This window comes from Corvus hawaiiensis, chromosome 6, assembly GCF_020740725.1.
Source record: "Corvus hawaiiensis isolate bCorHaw1 chromosome 6, bCorHaw1.pri.cur, whole genome shotgun sequence".
Taxonomy (NCBI): Eukaryota; Metazoa; Chordata; class Aves; order Passeriformes; family Corvidae; genus Corvus; species Corvus hawaiiensis.
In genome coordinates, this window is record NC_063218.1 from 23,476,117 (window position 1) to 23,493,533 (window position 17,417).

The 17,417-nt window shown below is 46.5% G+C and overlaps 1 protein-coding gene across 3 annotated transcripts in view; it reads right to left on the bottom strand.

Annotated features, from left to right (window-relative positions):
• FLVCR2 (FLVCR heme transporter 2) overlaps window positions 1-17,213 on the bottom strand; it is a 36,501-nt gene extending 19,288 nt beyond the window's left edge. For 2 of the 3 annotated variants that reach the window (XR_007204497.1, XM_048308163.1), the window contains exons 1-3: window positions 16,615-17,213; window positions 4,448-4,589; window positions 3,084-3,224 (exon numbers count right to left, since the gene is read on the bottom strand). Coding sequence is in view for 2 of the 3 variants with exons in the window: in XM_048308163.1 (XP_048164120.1) it covers window positions 3,084-3,224; window positions 4,448-4,589; window positions 16,615-17,127 (796 nt within the window). In the remaining variant the exon portion in view is untranslated. The remainder of the gene's footprint in view (window positions 1-3,083; window positions 3,225-4,447; window positions 4,590-16,614) is intronic. The other variant, XM_048308164.1, reaches the window with a different exon arrangement.
• Between the last annotated feature and the right edge of the window lie 204 nt (window positions 17,214-17,417).

The window sequence follows — 17,417 nt, forward strand, 5'->3', positions numbered from 1 at the left end:
CATTAGGCAGGAAAATCTACCCAATCCTTATCAAGAGTTACTCAGGAAGGCTGGAAACTCCAGCCAGGGATGGGGGAGAACAACCAGAGATCTCACAGCAAGGAGGCATCCTCCAGCCTTGAAAGCTGTCTCGTTGCAACACTTGGCTATGGCAAAACAGCTAACAGACCCTAATTCAGCTTCATCCTATCTCCACTTCTGGAGCACCCCACTCACTGGGTGACACCACAAGCTGCAGCGCCAGGACACGGGAGTATGGCAGATCAGCGCAGTCCTTCTGCTTCTTCACTTCAAACCTGTGCATAAACGTTAACCACTCATTTGTGCACCTCAATTTCTCACCCAGCCAAGAGGACAGCAGCCTCGTGAAGACAGCCAGATGTTGCTCTGCTACCTGATGCTGTCAGTAAACCAGCTTTACAGCAGCTCTGTGATGCATGTGATTTCCAAGACAGAGAAGGCCTTGCCCCTGCTCCCAAGCTGGGCAGAAAATAAGAGCTAGCAGCAACACTTGGCACCAGAGTCAGGCAAAACAGTCTAAGAATCAAGACAATGTGTCAAAATTGCATATGTGAGGGCTGAGAAAAGTAGGCACTATATATGTCACAGTTGCTCAGTGAAGCTTCTCTGAGAATCACAGCTGTTTGAATGTCCATAAAACAGGTAATGGTTGCTTCCAACAGGAAAGCGGCCATTTGCCCACCCAGATGAGGGAAATCAGAACTAGTAGCTGAGAGCAGAACATCTGAAGCTCCAGCACCACCTGATTCTTTAGCTAGTTACCATGGTTTGCTTGTAGTGTAGAATAATACTTTTGATACCTCAGCGTCTCCTCTATTTTATAGAGGCCAGAATAGGGAATTTTATTGCCTACAGCTCCAAAAGGTGCTCTTATTAAGCCTCAGACTAGAACCCAGGTCTCCGACAGATAGGCAGCCTATTACCTACATGCCAGACTCTTGGTCTCTCTCTTGCTCACCCTTGTAATCCACCCCAACAATGGTTCCTTATGCAGTTCTCATTGCTCTGCCTCCTCCTCATTGCCCCCCCACCATTCCAAATGCTGTTTCTTTAAGACTGTCTCATGACTCCCATTCTACCAACCTTTCCCAGAACTTCTCACCCTTATCCTACCTACTGCCTCCCACTAGCAATGTGCTCTCCAATACAAAGCCCAACCTCATGGACTTGGAATTCCTTTATGTCCATTCCGTGTTATGCCTCAGTTTTATGGAAGCAATGCCAGCAGCCTTGGGGAAAAGGTTCTCTGAGGGCTTTCCTGAAAAACAGTTCACTAGCACTGACATAGCAGCAGTGACACCACTGTTTCTAGCATTGTAAGTCTTGCCACAAGAAAGGAATCATTGACTGTTGGTAATACCAAGACCTTAGAGGTCTGCAGACCTGTTCTGACTTGGCATTGTGGGAGGATCCCCATTCTTTCTAGAGCCAGGAGATGAACAAGCATCAGGTTTGCCCCTCTCTCCCCTGACACATCCTATGCTAACACAAAAGCCGACAGGCTGCAGATATCTTTGTGTTAGGTAGGCAGGATGACTCAGCTGCACTCATGTGGCTGCAGATGTCTTAAATCTTGGCCAACTTAACTTTTGACTTGAGTAGGAAAAACTGTCACCATTTTAAACCCAGACAAGTTAAAAAAAAAAGTTTCACAGCATAGTTCCCTCTCTGAGTAACAGTCACCATCTCAAGTCAAGCTGGAGATTGGCATGAGGCTGACATAGAGAGGAACAGAATAAATGCACAGACCAGCAGTAAGAGAAAATGAATTATGAGCCACTGAACGGATTTTCCACACTGTTTGTGACTGCCAGAAAAGAATTATCCCAGGAAGGTCAGATTCTAAACACTCTCTTTGTACTGAGAGCCCTCCTCTCTCCTCTAGGACTTGTTTACGCATATTAGAGAAAATGCTTTCCCCTCTCTTTTTCCTGAAGGGTAAGTATGAACTGAGCAGATGATACAATCCAACTTTAGACACAGTCTGCCTGACAGGTTTTTCTGTCTTCACTTTCTGAGAGGGCATTATGTACTATGTAAAAAAAAAAAAGCCAAACCCAGCAGCTGCAATGCAAACCAGCAGAGTTTAAGGGCAATCTGAGAGGGGCATTTCTAGAAGTCTATTGCATTGAGAAGGAAGGGAGCAGAGATTCCAACAACTCCAAAGACCATTAGCATCCTCAAGTACAAAGCCACTATCTCACTCTCTCCAACCTGCCTACTCATCCACAAGGTCTTTCAGACAAAATTGCCGGCAGAACGTGCAGAACTTTCAGCAATATTTAACTGACCCCCTGAGAAGCTTCCATAGCAAGCTGGTAGGAAGAGTGAGGACAAAACTACCCACACAGTAGCTGGCTACAGTATACCCTATTATGCAGTCAGTCACAGACCACAATGGCCTTTCTGCTAATAAGAAAAACACTTTTCCATATGCCAATTCAGCATCAGGGAATAGATTCAACACATCACACTGCCCTCAAATAAAGAGGCTAAGACTACTGAAGAGAAGCAAGCAGCAAATTCAGCATGCAAGGACAGATGGCATAAGATTCTCCTTCCTTCCAATTGCTTCACAGGGACTGCCTGGGAAGCTGACAAAGTCTGCACATCTGCATACTCCACAGGACATCTACTGAGATGCCTGGCAGTCATATTCATATCCTTGCCTTCAGAAATGACTTTCACTCAGTTCTGTGACTTGCACTCAGACACTGCCATATTTTTCTTATGTAAGCACTTGGATTGGTTCACTGCAATTAACTAAACAACTAGAAAAAAAAGACAGATAAGGAAATCCCCTGAACAGCAGTCAAAGACCGGGAGAACTGCTGTAAGGGCACATCATCCTCTGCGTGCTTGCCTTCCTTTCGTTTTTCCCTGCTGCATCTGCTGGTAACCACTGCTGAAGAGTACTGGGCTATAAGGATTCCTGGTCTGTGGCAGCAGGGGGAGCTATCCTTATGCTCCCCGAAAACAACTCAAGCCAGTTTCTGCCCCAGCAGAGCAGAGAGGGAGGGAGAAGCAGTGATAACTGCACAAGAAGAAAGGCCAGACCTTACCATAAGTGACCATAAGCAGCAAAAAGTTGGCATTGCGGAGCAGACGGAGGATTGATTGCATGTAGGAATATTCCGCAGTTGGTCTTGACTGGATCGAGGCCTGAGCTCGGCTTGGAGGGTGCAGGGGCTTCTCCTTGAAGACTGAAACCAGACACAAAATACATCTGTTTGTAATGGTGCAGTTGAGGGGCCTGAGCACACACTGCGCCATTTGAGGGATGACAGAGGGGCTAGCAGAACCAAGTGTACAAAACACACCATTGTCCTCAAGCTTTGATCTCCATGCGTGAACTTACCCAGGAACAGGAAAGAACAGCTCTCTTCCAACAGTAACTCCTGCCACCTTGCCAAGGAAAACATCTTGCCTTCAATTAGCTTTTTGTGTAGGCAGTGTCCAATAGCACCAAAAGAGTTCTCAGGACTATTAATGCCTTTGCCTCTAGAAGGATGACCAGCCAGGTGCAAAAGTGTTATGTGGATTTACAAATGACAAAGCAGAACTGGACAAGTCAGTTGACAAATGTGGCCTAGTGCTCTGCAGTGGCCAGTGCCCAGGGAACAATAACTTTTGCCAGGTTTTACTTCAGGCCAAGTGATCTGCTGCCCCTTAATAGCATTAAAGTAGCATCCAGAAATCCCAGTCACAGGCAATACTGCTGTGCCAGGTGCTAGACAGGCATTTTTGTACCTTGTCTATTCCCTGCCCCACATGATTTGAAGTCTACATCTGATTCAGCCACCAGCAACACAAACAAACTGGCAAGAGGAGCCTATCAAAAAATTTCATGGAATTCAGCAACTAAACACAGCTCTCCAGTGAACATGCCAGTCTTTCATGCTAAAGATCTGGTTTTGACTTCATGTGCTAAGCAGGGGAATTGCACCTCTAGTGTCCTGCTACTGTCCTTCATGCTTTATTCTCTCCACTCATAACTGGGAACAGCTTGTTCCTGTGACACCATATAATCTGCCTCTTTCTCTCTACACTTAAGGGGTAGCCAGGTCCCAGACATAACCCAAGGCCCAGCACCCCATTTGCAGGGAAGATGACTATGAAACTTGCAAGATTTCTGCTGTTTTTTAAAGGACTTACTCATGCCAGGATTTTATTATGCAGGCAAGGGACAAAACTAACAATTTAGCAGGCTCACTCACAACCTCTTACACTCCCTTCTACATGTGCTGTTCATCAAGGGTTTGAAGCAGCAAGATATGGTATTGCATGACCCTGTCAGCTGCATACTAGGACACATCCCCACATGGACTTCCAGCCCAGCCCACTTCCAGGCACACAGACCCCATTCACACATCGGCTGATCTTCCCAGTCCCATCTGGTCTCATGTGCACACTCCCACATCCTTACCTATGATGACCAGGATGAACAGGGCTGATGCCACACCTGCAGTCATGAAGAACATGATGCTGATGTGGTAGGCCAGCTTCTCCACATCCTCCACATTAGGAATGAGAACTGGAGGGACCAGAAAGCCTGCAGCAATGCCAAGCTGAGCAGGAGAGAGAGGGGATAAACAGAGGCATGACATGAAACCACAGCATTGCCACTACCCTACAGCTCAGTACAGGTTCAACTGAGCCTAATCCAATTTCACAACCAAGATGAAAATCTTCTTTACCACCCAAAAATTAAGAGAAAAAAAACAGATACCCATTGCAATTGGGCCTTAAAAGAGGTTTCCTCAGTGCATTTACAACTGTCAGGATATTCAAAGCAAGGTTTTACAACAGAATTGAGCAGAATGAATACCTGGCTCCATCAAAGTGGAGGTCTTGCCTGCCCTGACCTTCCCCCACAAATATATGTTCCTGTCCACACACACATCCCACTGCTTACCTTGCCCCTGCTCTAGAGCTGGCCTGATCACCTGGTATTACAATTTTGCTCATTAAAAATGGCAGAAAACAAGACCATCAAGACCAACCAGAATAATTGCTGGGTTCAATGAGTTGAACCTGAGTTGAACCAATTTATTTTCCAACCAGATAAGGGCAAGGACTGAGACAGAAACCTGACCACTCCAAATAAGTGAGATGTTAATCTGGCTCAGCCAACTTTGACACAGTTTCAAATGAGCAGCGTCCCAAGAAAAGGCTCACCCTGCAAGCACCAGGAGTGCTTGTAGGAGAACCTACAAGAACATCAAAGCTGAAAGCAAAGGAAGTGTTGACAGCACATATCCTAGATGTCAAGGTTGTTTTACTAATGGAGCTTGGCAACTGTCCCTGGATAAACTACTCTGAAGTGTACAGAACACAAGGACTAAGGAAGACAAGTTCTGTGCAGCCCATAAACCTCATGGAAGCATGTCAGCACAGAGCAGAAGACCCAAGAGTCCTGTAGCCCAGGCACGAGCTCAGACAAGTTTCCCAGGCTGTCTTCTAGCAAAACCTTCTTGTGCTTTCTGCATGCTTTCTCTGACACGTCTCTATGTTTCTGGGATGCTGATAGATTCATTCTGGAAGACTCACTCACTGGCCAAGACAAAGACCTCAGAACACATATATTTTGGTTGCCATATCTGGTAGTTAGGCTAAAAATCAGCTTGTGCCCTCCAGCCCCAGAAAACTCTCCTCAAAATCCCTACTGCTCCATCCAGCTGATGTATTTTTGAGACAGGAAGAATATTTATGACTCAAACAGAGCTATCTGCTACCCTCAGGCAACCTATTTAGCTTACAAACAAGTGACTTTCAACCATGTCTGGCCAAACTTCTCCTGTGTCAAACAGTGCCCTCCACTGGATAACCTGGGTCAGGATCAGCAACAAGATCCCTGTGCTAAATTCAGTCTTGGTGTTAGGACATCACAGGGAGCTAGTAGGAAGAGCCACCAAGAGATTACATATGTGCCCTACCAGTTCAAGGCACTGTCAGGAATAAAACATTTGAGTTATGGTTATGCAGACTGAAGACAAACCCAAGCTGTGCCATCCCAGATAGCAAGTCAAGAACTGAACGAGTTTAGCATGAAACTTAAAAGACCATCAGGGAGGATAAACCTTCCTAACACCCACATGGCACAGACAGACTGACACAGGACTAAACTTGCCAGAGCTCAGTTTTGTTCAGACATGGCCTATCCCCAGCCTCTCATCACAGCGAGTCAGGCTGGCTCTCCTCCTCTGCACTGCTCACTGACTACAGTGAGCACAACTACCATGTGGTTTAGAGGCTTCAAGCTCTAATCTCCATCAAACTGCATGCCCCCCTCTTCCCTGCACAAGCCTGCAGCTGCACAGAAAAGGTAATAGCATCAAACACAGAAGCTCACAGAGATCGCTGGTAGACGGCAGGAGCCTGCTTGTCTCTGCAGCACATTTATTTTGTCCTCCTTGTGGCCAAGTGCAGGCCTGTGGTTCTAGTGTGCCTGGTCAGACCAGGACACAGCCAGCCTACACTTCACTCCTATCTCCAGAGTATTCCTAAAGATTTAACCTTTGAGGAAAAGACTCTCAACATTGCTCCTTTCCATTCGAGGGAAGAGTCTATTGACTCTCATATATATCAGGTCTCCCATGTGCCACCCACCCTTTCCCAAGTAAGGTTTACAAACACCTTACTAGAAACTGACTCTGTCTTACCACTGTTTCATTCTTGGAAGAACTAAGCTGGATTCCTGTGCTAGATACTTCTTGGCTTCCTTCTCTCTGCAATCACATGCTAGCCACATGAGCTGCTGAACAGCAGCAAAACAACAGGAAAGGAGAGATCCACGCTTTATTCTGACCTCTGACGTAAATTTCTCCAGGATCACAGCTGAGATTCAATCTTTTCCAGTCTCCGTCCAGCTGAAAAAGGATCTATCTGATATACCTAGCAGAGGAGGTATTGAGAGTCTGTGTTGCAAATTGATTAGAAATCTTCTGCTGGGAGGTCCTGTAGTCATCACTTACCCAATGGGTCACAGACTCACCCAACTCTTTTGAACTGCTTGTTGCCTTTTCAGAAGAAGTTTCCTGAACAATTTTTCTAGCCATAAATGGATGTTTTATCCTCTCTCTTCTCCTCACCCAAAAACAAACAACTTTTATCCATTAGGAGTTCATTATACCGTTGATAAGAACTCGGTAGCAGAATGGACAAAAAATATCATAGCAATAGGAGACATTTTATATTTCAGAGCAACTCATTCTATTAATTCTGTGAAGATGAGGCCCCTTGACTTGACTAAAACTGAAGATTTCCTGAATGACACTTACAGACCCTGGATTATTCATACCATTTTTAGCAAAGAAGACAAGCTCTCAACAACATGATGACTATTACACTGCATATACTTTACCTTTCACAAGGAGATTTTTAGCCCGGTTCTCAGCAGGTCAGCATGCACGTTACCATCAACCCACAAAAACACTGTGACCAATTAACCAGAAAATTTAAAAGACGCCTTAGAAAGGGAAAAATAACTTCTCTCCCTTCTCCACACCTTGCACATCAGCGAAAGTAAAGCAATGTAAAAATAAGGTTAGTTCTACAAAAGGCTGTGCTACCCTCCTTACAGAGACCATCAGTCATAATGGATCATAATGGACCCTCTTATTCAATTTGTATCTCCAACCTTTACACAGGCAGGTAGGTCCCCAATACCTATACAGATAAGCTTGTTCTCAAAATTTGGTAAATCACTCAGCATTCTCTCGCCCAAACACCCAGCACTGTTGTCTTGGTTTGAAAGACAGGTGTCTGCCAAGGAAGGCAGGAGCCTCCCTTGAAATGAAAAATGCAACCCCCTTCCCTCCAAATTATTATAATTATAAGGGGCTTTCAGGCAGATATGAGGAATAGGAAGAACAGTTCTTTACTGTCTCTCTCTCTATATATATATGGATAAACAGGCAAGCAAACAACAATAACTACAGCAGTAACAGCAAACAGAACCACAAACTCAGTCCCAGCCGTCTCGGCTGTCAGGCCCTTTCCCCTCGGGTGCAGTTCCGATCACAGCCGGCAGGGGCGCTGGCGGCTCCCGGTGAGCGGGGCGGGTGCGATGGTTCCGCTCCGGAGCAAGCTCAGGGAGCACGCGGCAATGGCGGCCTGGGATCCCGGGAAGGGATGGAACAAAGGCTTCACAAACCCCTGGGCAGCTGATCCCGGTGTCCAGCCGGACCCTCAGGAACAGCAGGCTGGAACATCAGGGACGAGCACAAATCCCGGGTGGCAGACGAGATGTATCGAACTCTGGAGCTGCAGCGGGAACCCCGGGAGGCCTGGGCAGGCAGGGCGTGCGGGGCTACGATACAGCAAAGGCTCAAAGCAACAGCGGGGGCACGGCAGCCGCAGCTCGGCTCCCAGCGGGGCAGGGAAAGGCAGGCTTGGGAATCCTGGGGTTTCTCCCTGAGGCACCTGAGCAGATGGTGAACAGGTCCCTCTTCTAGTAAGGTGAGGTGTTAGGGTCCTGGTGCAACAGCTGCTCCAGTGAGCAGGCTCCACTCATGGTAGAAGGAAGGCAGCAGAAAAGCAGAAGCCTGCAGCAGATTAAATCCGTCCACAAAGATGGCAGCCTCTTTCTCCATCCAAACGCTGAGAACCCCAGCCCACAGGTCCAGGTGAAAGAGAGTAGCCCGTTGGACGCCTCCCTTTGTGGCCAGGTCTTTTGTTTCTCCCAAGCACCCAGCAATTTGTCACCCCGGCAACATATATGGGAAAAATTCCTCAAGAGAAAAAAGAAAACAGAAGGGGAACTCCCAAAACCCCACCAACTGTCCTGATCTCTGAGGATCTCTCCAGGAGATCAGGCTGCTGGCACTTTATTTTAAAAATGCTTTGGGGTAATTTTAAACACACTACCAGGAAAGCCAACAACTACAGCGGAGTGCACTGTTCAGATGACTTATTCTTTAGAGACTGGTAAAGGATAGAAAGAATGTATTTCCTACCTGAATTTTGCCAAGGACCAGTCACAACAACAACATCAGCTTCAATATTCATGTGTGTACAAGAACCAAGAGCAAGTAGCTAAGAAGATGGTATAAATGTACCCAAAGTCTTGAAATAGAGAATCACATGTCTGAGGTTAGCTGCTAAGAGTCTGCTGAAGGAAGATAACCAGTGGTGTATCAGCATAAAAACTGTAAATGAATGATCAATGGAGGAGTGCAGGAGAGGACCTCCACCTCAAAGAAAACTACGAGTCAACAACAAGAATACAGAAGCCCTGTAAAATTCCATAAGTAGGTATAAATGTTGACAGAGGGGACCACCAAATCCAGAAGGTCAATTAAAATGTTAAAAGACAGAGACAGAGAGATGCTGCAAAAGCAAAAGTATACAACAGTAAAGAAATTTTGACAATGCCGTTGCAAGCTAAATAAGCATCATGACAGGGATGATGCAGAGACTGCATTTTTGGATTCCATAAATACCCTTTTCTGAGGAAAACTTTTAAGAAGCAGCACAATTTGTGATTCAACCCAGAACAGCACAGTGCGACTATGATCAATATTACAGAATGGTTCTGCACTGCACACAAATTCAGCTTCCTTGCAGCAGCGACAAAAAAAAAAAAAGGAAACAACCTCCAAAGCACTACAGCAATATATAACTCACAAGAGGAAGTTGCCTAAAAGGAAAGAAGTGTGTTAAATGGAAATTAAGAAGAAAAGCCTAAGAAATTAAATGCTTGCAAGTGGCATTAAGACTGTGCAAAGACACTGAATCAGAGGCTCAGTGTAAGCCTAGAGAATATTAGCAAAATATTTTAGAACAGAGTAAAGAAACCACAATTAAGTAAAAAACAAAAACCCAAAACCACAAACAAACAAACAAAACCACAACAAGAACATAAACCACCCACCTCAAAAACTGGACATTATTCCTTCAAAGAAAAATGACAGCAAGCTGGATCAAGCTAAAAAATTAAAACCATAATTAGGCCAAAAGAGGCACCAGAACAGCTTTACAAACTAAGTCAAAACTCTTCAAACACAACAAAATCAGGAAACCTGACAGAAGGGTCAAAAGATGATCAGTGTGGAAGGAGAACATTCAAGAAAGAGGGAGGTCTTGGACCATCATTCATGACATTATATTTATTGGATGTTTCCACATCAACACCACCTCTTCATATGGCAAAAATCTGAAGCGTTATGAGTGGAAGATATAACTCAATTTATTTCAACTAATATCTTCTATGAGGCATCAGGACCAGCTGGTATTCATCCAGGAGTTCAAAAGAACAAGTCAACAGAAAATCCACGCTACTTGCACACAAACATACCAAATTGTCTGTTACCAAATACTCAAATCGGGAATGGAGGAAGAGAAAAGTGATGCTAATTTTTAAGAGGCTCAGCATAAGCAGGAGTCCCAGGAAACCCCAAGACCAGCAGCCTGCTGGTTTGGCCAAGTGGACAGCAAATGTAGCAATTGAAAGATCTATACTTTGATAAACACCAATACAACAGGCTTTTCAGACACCATTATTTCAACACAGTCTTAGCAAGTTCCCAAGCCACGACTTTGGAGAGTGAGGAGGATACACTCCAAATCTCCTCTGGATTCACTCAGGAGCCCCTCTGAGGAGATACCTGTTCCAGGCTCTGGGCAACACAGCCTCCTCTTCTACTCTTGTCTGGGTATCAAAGCTCTGTCCTAGGCCCTCCCTCCTTTTCTAACTACAGGTGCCCCTCAAAATGTTATGTAACCATAACATTTCACAAGAGCACCTGAACTTTCTGACCCTATAATTCACGTATCACAACCTGCAGAGTAGCCAGCCACCCCCTTCTCTCCCCCTGTGCCTCCCAATTGCATATTGGCTTCCTAATACTTTGCTATCAGCAGAGGTCCCAGCTGTCTTTCCATACAAAAGGCCACAGGAGAATTGAAAATGCCCAACTGAGGTGCTATGTAAGTAGAAGCTGCCAGTTCCTACAGTAAACTTTTGTATGAATTGGTGTCCAGAATATGCTTCTTCCATACCACTGACAGCAAAATTACAAGAGCCTATGGAAATCCAGATAGTCAGGAAGCCAATGTACCTATCTGTACAATTTACATAACTTTTTTGCAGTGTTTTAAGACAAAATAAAAAAGTACACAAGTTGTGAAAGGAAAAATTGTAATGAAGCCTTGTGATGAGATAAGACCGGATTTAAGCTCTATTTGACTTTCCCACTAATGTAGGGGACATTTTGTTTTTCCAAACTGCACTTACGCAACCAAAGCCCATCTGAAAACAAAGCAAACTCCCTTCCGCATCACACTTCTGCTTCTGTGGCATCGTCTCATAATGCCTAATATGATGCAATGCTGTACAGTGAAGATTCTTCCTCTGTGCAAGTCATTTGGGGCCTGTCAGCCTTGAATGCACCTTCCCCCAGTCTGCTGGGAAAGAAATACAACACAGCAAAACAACAGCAGTAGATGAGAGAGAGAACAAAGCAGAGGGGTTTCAGCTCTGACAGCTACCTCAGCTGCTACTGGTATCCTCAGTGAGGATATGCTTTGGTCAAGGACCTACTCCAGTCACCTAATACAGACAATCCCAGGGATCCTGCAGGGCAAGTGCTGAGGGTGCTGTAGGGTAGGCCTTCCCATCAGAAACACTGCAGACATTCATTTAAACTCCCATGCAGAACTTAACCCAAAAGCCAACTTCTGTGGGAGAGAAGGGGGAGCTGCCCTTGGTGTATGTCTGGGAAGGGAGCACCAGATGAAATGGGTAGAAAAAGTTCATTTCAGGCTATCACGTCCATTTATAGAAACACAGGCATTCCTGCAAAAGCCACAGTGCTATTTGGTCAGCACGCCCTCCCACACTGAGCCACATCCAGGATCTTGGAGAGTCGGCCACACAGCACTCCCTGAGATCCAAGTGCTCTGATCCACCCTGCCCTTTTTTTTTCAGGGAGAGAAAGGAGACAGGGCTGGAGAATGTCAACCATTAACTACTGTCACTACAAGCTACTATGTCAACCATTAGGTACTGCCACTAAAATCTCTATTCTGATAGCTAAAACTCTGGGAGATACAGGGCCAAGCTAGAGGGCTGTGAGACAGATCACCACCATCTGTCCATATTTCTAGCAGGGAATCATTTGAAAGCATGGGAATCCTCCAGCAGAGAGAGAGAACAGCCAAAGAAATCTAGAAGTCCACTCAAAGACTGGAAGACAGGGATTCCACAGGACACGATAAATTTCCACAATGCTTCTTAGATTTTCAGATGCTGTCTTTCCTGAAGGGCAAAAGGTACAGAACAGAGTTACCAGTGAGGCATCAATGGCACATGCTCAGCACAAACAGCACTGTAGGATCACCAGCTCAAAAGCAATGGCCATTCACATGCTGCAGACCTAAATACATGGCAAAACCCATCTCACCCACTACCCTTGGCAGACTCTTTCCCCAGTTCAAAACAGGAGGAAAGGACACACCAGAAGTGACAGAGAGAACATTTTTCTGAATTTCATTCACAGCTTAGCACCTACTTTGTCTATTTCAAAAGCCATCACCTAATCACTTTGAGACTGGCACTCCCAGCAAGCTGCAGGTACCACCTAAAACCTCTGCCTCAGGCTGTTTAAGTGAGACACTTAAAACGCAGGCACAGCAGTTCAGCATGCACCATGGCAGCTGAAGGAGAGAGCTGGTACCTGGCCATCAGACTCCAGCTCATAAATTTCAAAATACCATGAAAACTTAACTTGCTACCTAAACATCCCCACCACCATGTTAGTTCTGTCATGCCAAAGGACTGTGTGCTTCCTCATCCCCATGTTACAGAAGAGCAAGTATGTTAAACGAAGGGGCAAGACCTGCTGCTCCAGCAAGCACATACTCCTGCAAATGCCAGTACCTCAGGAGAGCGTTTCTTCCCACTGCAAGTCCTGTCACCAGGCAGAATGATGCACAGTCTGGCATCAACGCAAAAGTTAGAAGCCTGGTTGCTGCTACCTGTCAAACACAGCCCCAAACAGGGACACAGCTGATGAATCAATACAACAAATTGGAAGCAGCACAGCCTTACGCAGACAGCTCTCTCCTATCCACCTTGTGTGTGGGACTTCACACAGATATCCAGCACCGAGGTGCTCCACAGAGAACACTGCTGATGTAGCAGGCACACTACTACTGACAGCTGTATTTCATAAGCATATCAGACAAATTCCTCCCAATATTAAAATACATCTGAAGAACATTAGTGAACTCTCCATAACACTTCTGCTTCTTTACCCCAGATCTTCAGCGTGAAGAAATGTCCCCATATAGATTTTTCCTAGTCTTTCAGGCAATGAGAAGCCAGTAGTATTTTAATAACACTAATATATGAATGCCAAAGCATCTGACATGCAAACTTCATTCTATACCTCCCCACACATGAACTTGCATGACAAGGAAAAAGAATGGAAAAACACCTATGTATCTTCCTGTTAAAATGTGGAAAAGTAAAATATCATGAAAACCAGCAGTGGCTAAACAAGAGAATGTGATCACCTCCACAGGTGTTCACACTCTTCTAGAAACTCTCCAGCATTGATTCAAGAGTGCTCAATCTAACGTATCTTTGCACTTCAGATACACAGCCAACACATGGCCAGAAACAAGTGAGGTGATTCTGATACCTTACTAAGGATTGTTTGTTTTTTTCAAAGGATATTTAACACCTGGTCTGATTGATTCAATGATTTACTCTTCAGGGCTAACTTTGAACCTGAAGGTTACCATTGAACCTGAAGGTTACCATCAGTCAGCAAGCAGCAGTGATACGCAGGAAAGACTCTACAACTCGAAAGTTGTAAAGTAGGTATGTTTATTGCGGCACCGGACGCATGGAGGGTAGCCCCAAAAAAACCATGCGTGCCGACTGTGGTACTCAGCTTGAAATATATCTGGTTACAAATTACATATGCATCAAGTTACACAATACACCTATACATATTCATCATCTGTCTCTGCTTTGTATTATAATTAGGTTAGCATTCTATTACGCCTGCGCAGTGCCGCCTGGTGGTCGTGGGCCGGGGTCTCTGGGATGAAGTAAAGTCATCCTCTGATGAAGTAAACACTCTACCTCAGACTTAAAATTTTCACCTTGCTTCTTTGCACATACTCTCTGACGTCTTGGTCCAAGTCCAAACCCCAAAGCTGGTTCGAGCCAGTTCCAAGGTCCGAAAGCAGGAATTCTGATCATGGTTTCTTCCCCTTATCAATGGTCTGGCATCCTATCCTTATCGTCCCATACATCCTTTCCCTTTGCCTGGCCGGTATAACAAATGTTCAGCAAGCAGCACATTATTTAGCAAGCACCTGCAAAGCTTTGCAATGCTAGCAGTACCCACAGCACTTAACCCCTAAAATCTAAGCTTCTTGTATCAGCGGCGATGTCCTCAGCAAACATGGCCCCAGCAGACCGAGATGAGCCAGCAGACAGGGCTCTCCTCAGGACGGCGCTGCTGAAGTACAGCCTGGGGCCAAGAGAGCAGGAGCAGAAAGAGGGCAGGTACAGCAAATAAAGAAGCAGTGACACTTCCCTGCTTCTTCATGCAGTTGCTTGCAATTCTTAATGGAGAGGGACAACAGTGCTTGGTATTCAATAATAATAATTACACTAAGTGACATGGCAAGGAAAGGAAAACCTATATAGTTGTAGAGAAATGAGCATAGGGAATAATTTACCATACTGCAATTACAAAACCACTGTATTATACCCTTTGCTAACACTCCCTAATACAGAGTCTTTAACTGCAGCCAGGAAAAATGGATGCCTCTATTTTTTCCCCCTGCCCAACATCACCAGTAAACAAAATAGCTAGTTTTCATTCACTGTGATTATGCTTGACTATGGAAATAAATAGGTCTTCCCTGTGGAGTATGCTCTGTCTTTAATCACTGCCATTTCTGACTTCTCCGATTCTCTAAAAGGAAAGTCTGGGCTTACAAAGCAAAGACTATGTACTGAACTGAGGTCTCATTGTCATGTCAGTTCAACCGCCACAGCAGTGTGGAGCACCAAAAGGGTAGCCAAAGTTTGCTTTTCACAACCGTTATACTAAGCCACTCCTTTTGGGATGATGATGACTCCACACAGGCATATAGCACAAGCTCACAGCCTCATGGTTTGGACGTCTAAAGCGCACTGTTGAGTAACTCCTCCTGAATAATTTTTAAAAAGTCTGACAGCAAAATGCTCAGTTACTTATTTGCTCATGTCAAGTTAGATGCCTTCAACTCTAAAGATTCATTTAAAAACACATAAAAACCTGCCCATTAGAAGGGATGATAAGAGCAAAAAGGAAAGCTTAAATGCACTCAAATAAAGACAAGTACATTTTCTCTTTCCAAAAGATGTAAAGCAGTCCCCTTAATTCCCTAGTACTGTTCTACAAACTTTAGTTCCTCAAATACCATCTCCAAGCATTCACCTCTTTTTGCATCAGCATTATCTAAATAAATACAGAAACATAGAAAGAAGCAGCCTGCATTAGAAGCTACCTGAATTGAAAACCATTCAAATTGGAATGGCAGCCACCCACAGGCGGTGGTGCACGGTCCAGGGTGGTGCACAGAGTCACATGCAGGGGAGTACACTGCATCTAAAAGCAAGGGGAACAGGTCCAGCCTAGCAGCTAATGCCAGGTTCTGCTTTCCTCTTCTTTGTGTCACGGCTGCAGAGCCAGGCTCACTTCACTTATGCCCCATTGCATCAGTATTGGCTTATTCACTTCATTCAACTGCTATGAGCAAGTGTTCCGGTGCAAGGGTCATGAAGCTATTTCCCTGATCATTTCAAAGCTGTGTAAAAATTTATCTCCTCTGAGCGTTAGCCGGCTACAAGATAGTCACAGCTTGAGCAAGTGTGTCACCGGCCTCTGGCACCCACATTGATACAAGAGTGCTCGGGGAGCTGACCTCACACTGCCTGAAGGGAACTTTTCTTTTTTTCAAAGCAACTGCTTGTGGAAATTCTGCACCTACTTTTAAGAGGTATGAAAATGCTAAAGTCCTTTGCCTCCAGGGCCCAATGACAAGTACTGTCTGCAGTAGACAGCTAATCTCCTTTGTCCCACCTAGTTGTCAGCAGCAAGAGACTATTGCAGTGTCAAGTCCAGATGCAGATAAAAGGTTTGAAGGACACTCTGCCTGAAGCAGTTTCCCAGCACTGTGCTTTCCCCGGCAGGCCATTCATGATTATACTGAATCACAGCCCTGGACTGGAGATTCACACACACAGGAAGTGGAGCGCACTGGAAAGAGCCTGAGCCAAAGACTTCTTAAAGCCAGAACCATACCTAACCCCCATGCTGCCCCGAACGCTGTAGATGTAGGTCCCACTTGCCTCTGCCACCACCATCAGCCCTCAGGCTAACACCAGTGGCATCCTTCCAGATACCAGCTGCATTTTCCAGAAGAAATTTCATGTAAATTCGTGTTATCTCTGCGGCTGCCCTTCAGGCCCTTACCCGTTAGCTCTTGTACATCTCTTGCTCCCTTAGCACTCTCAGTCTCCAGCCAGGCAGGTGAGGGCCCACCCCACATGCGTGGCCAGCCGGAGTGTAGCTGCCCATTTACCTGGTTCCCAAAGACCGCAATGGAGCAGGCGGTGGAGACCTCGTGGGAGCCAAACCAGACCGAGGCGATGCGTGAGGGCATGCCCAGGATGAAGACCTGGGCCAGGGCACAGATGACCTGCCCCATGACAGTGACGGGGAAGAGGTGCGGCTTCAGGCTGCCCAGCTTCACCCAGGCACCCATGGCATTGAGGGCCGAGCCAGCCAGGGCGATGAGGCGCAGGCCCCTCTTGTCCAGCAGCCAGGCGACAGGGAAGAGCAAGGGGATGTAGATGAGCATGTAGCTCATGGAAAGCCAGTCGATGGCGAAGGCGCTCACGTCGTAGAAGCGCACGAAGATGTTGTTGATGCTGCCGTACTGGATCCACTGGAAGGCGTTGCACAGGGAGTAGCTGCTGAAGAGCAGCAGCACGGCCCAGCGAAGTCGAGACAGCTGCACCTCGGCGGTGGCATCAGCGACCCCTCCCACCGCAGTCGACAAACTCGGTGCCCCGGCGGGCTCCTGCAACACCATGCCGGCACCGTGGTCCGCACCCGGCTCGGCTCGGCTCAGCTCCCCGCCAGCACCACCTGCCCAAGATGCCCCGCCCGGCCGCCCCCGCCGCGCTCACTGGCGGCCGCCGCGCGGGGAGGCGCCCCCGGCCCGGCCCGGCCCGGCCTGGCCCGGGCCTCCCCGCCCTCCGCCCCGCCCCGCCGCGGGGCCGGGAAGGACTCGGGCCGCCGGGGGAGGGCGGGCGGCCCTCGCACCACCGGGGCACTTGTGGGGCTGCAGCCCCGGCTTGGGTCCTGCAGAGGCGCTGCCCG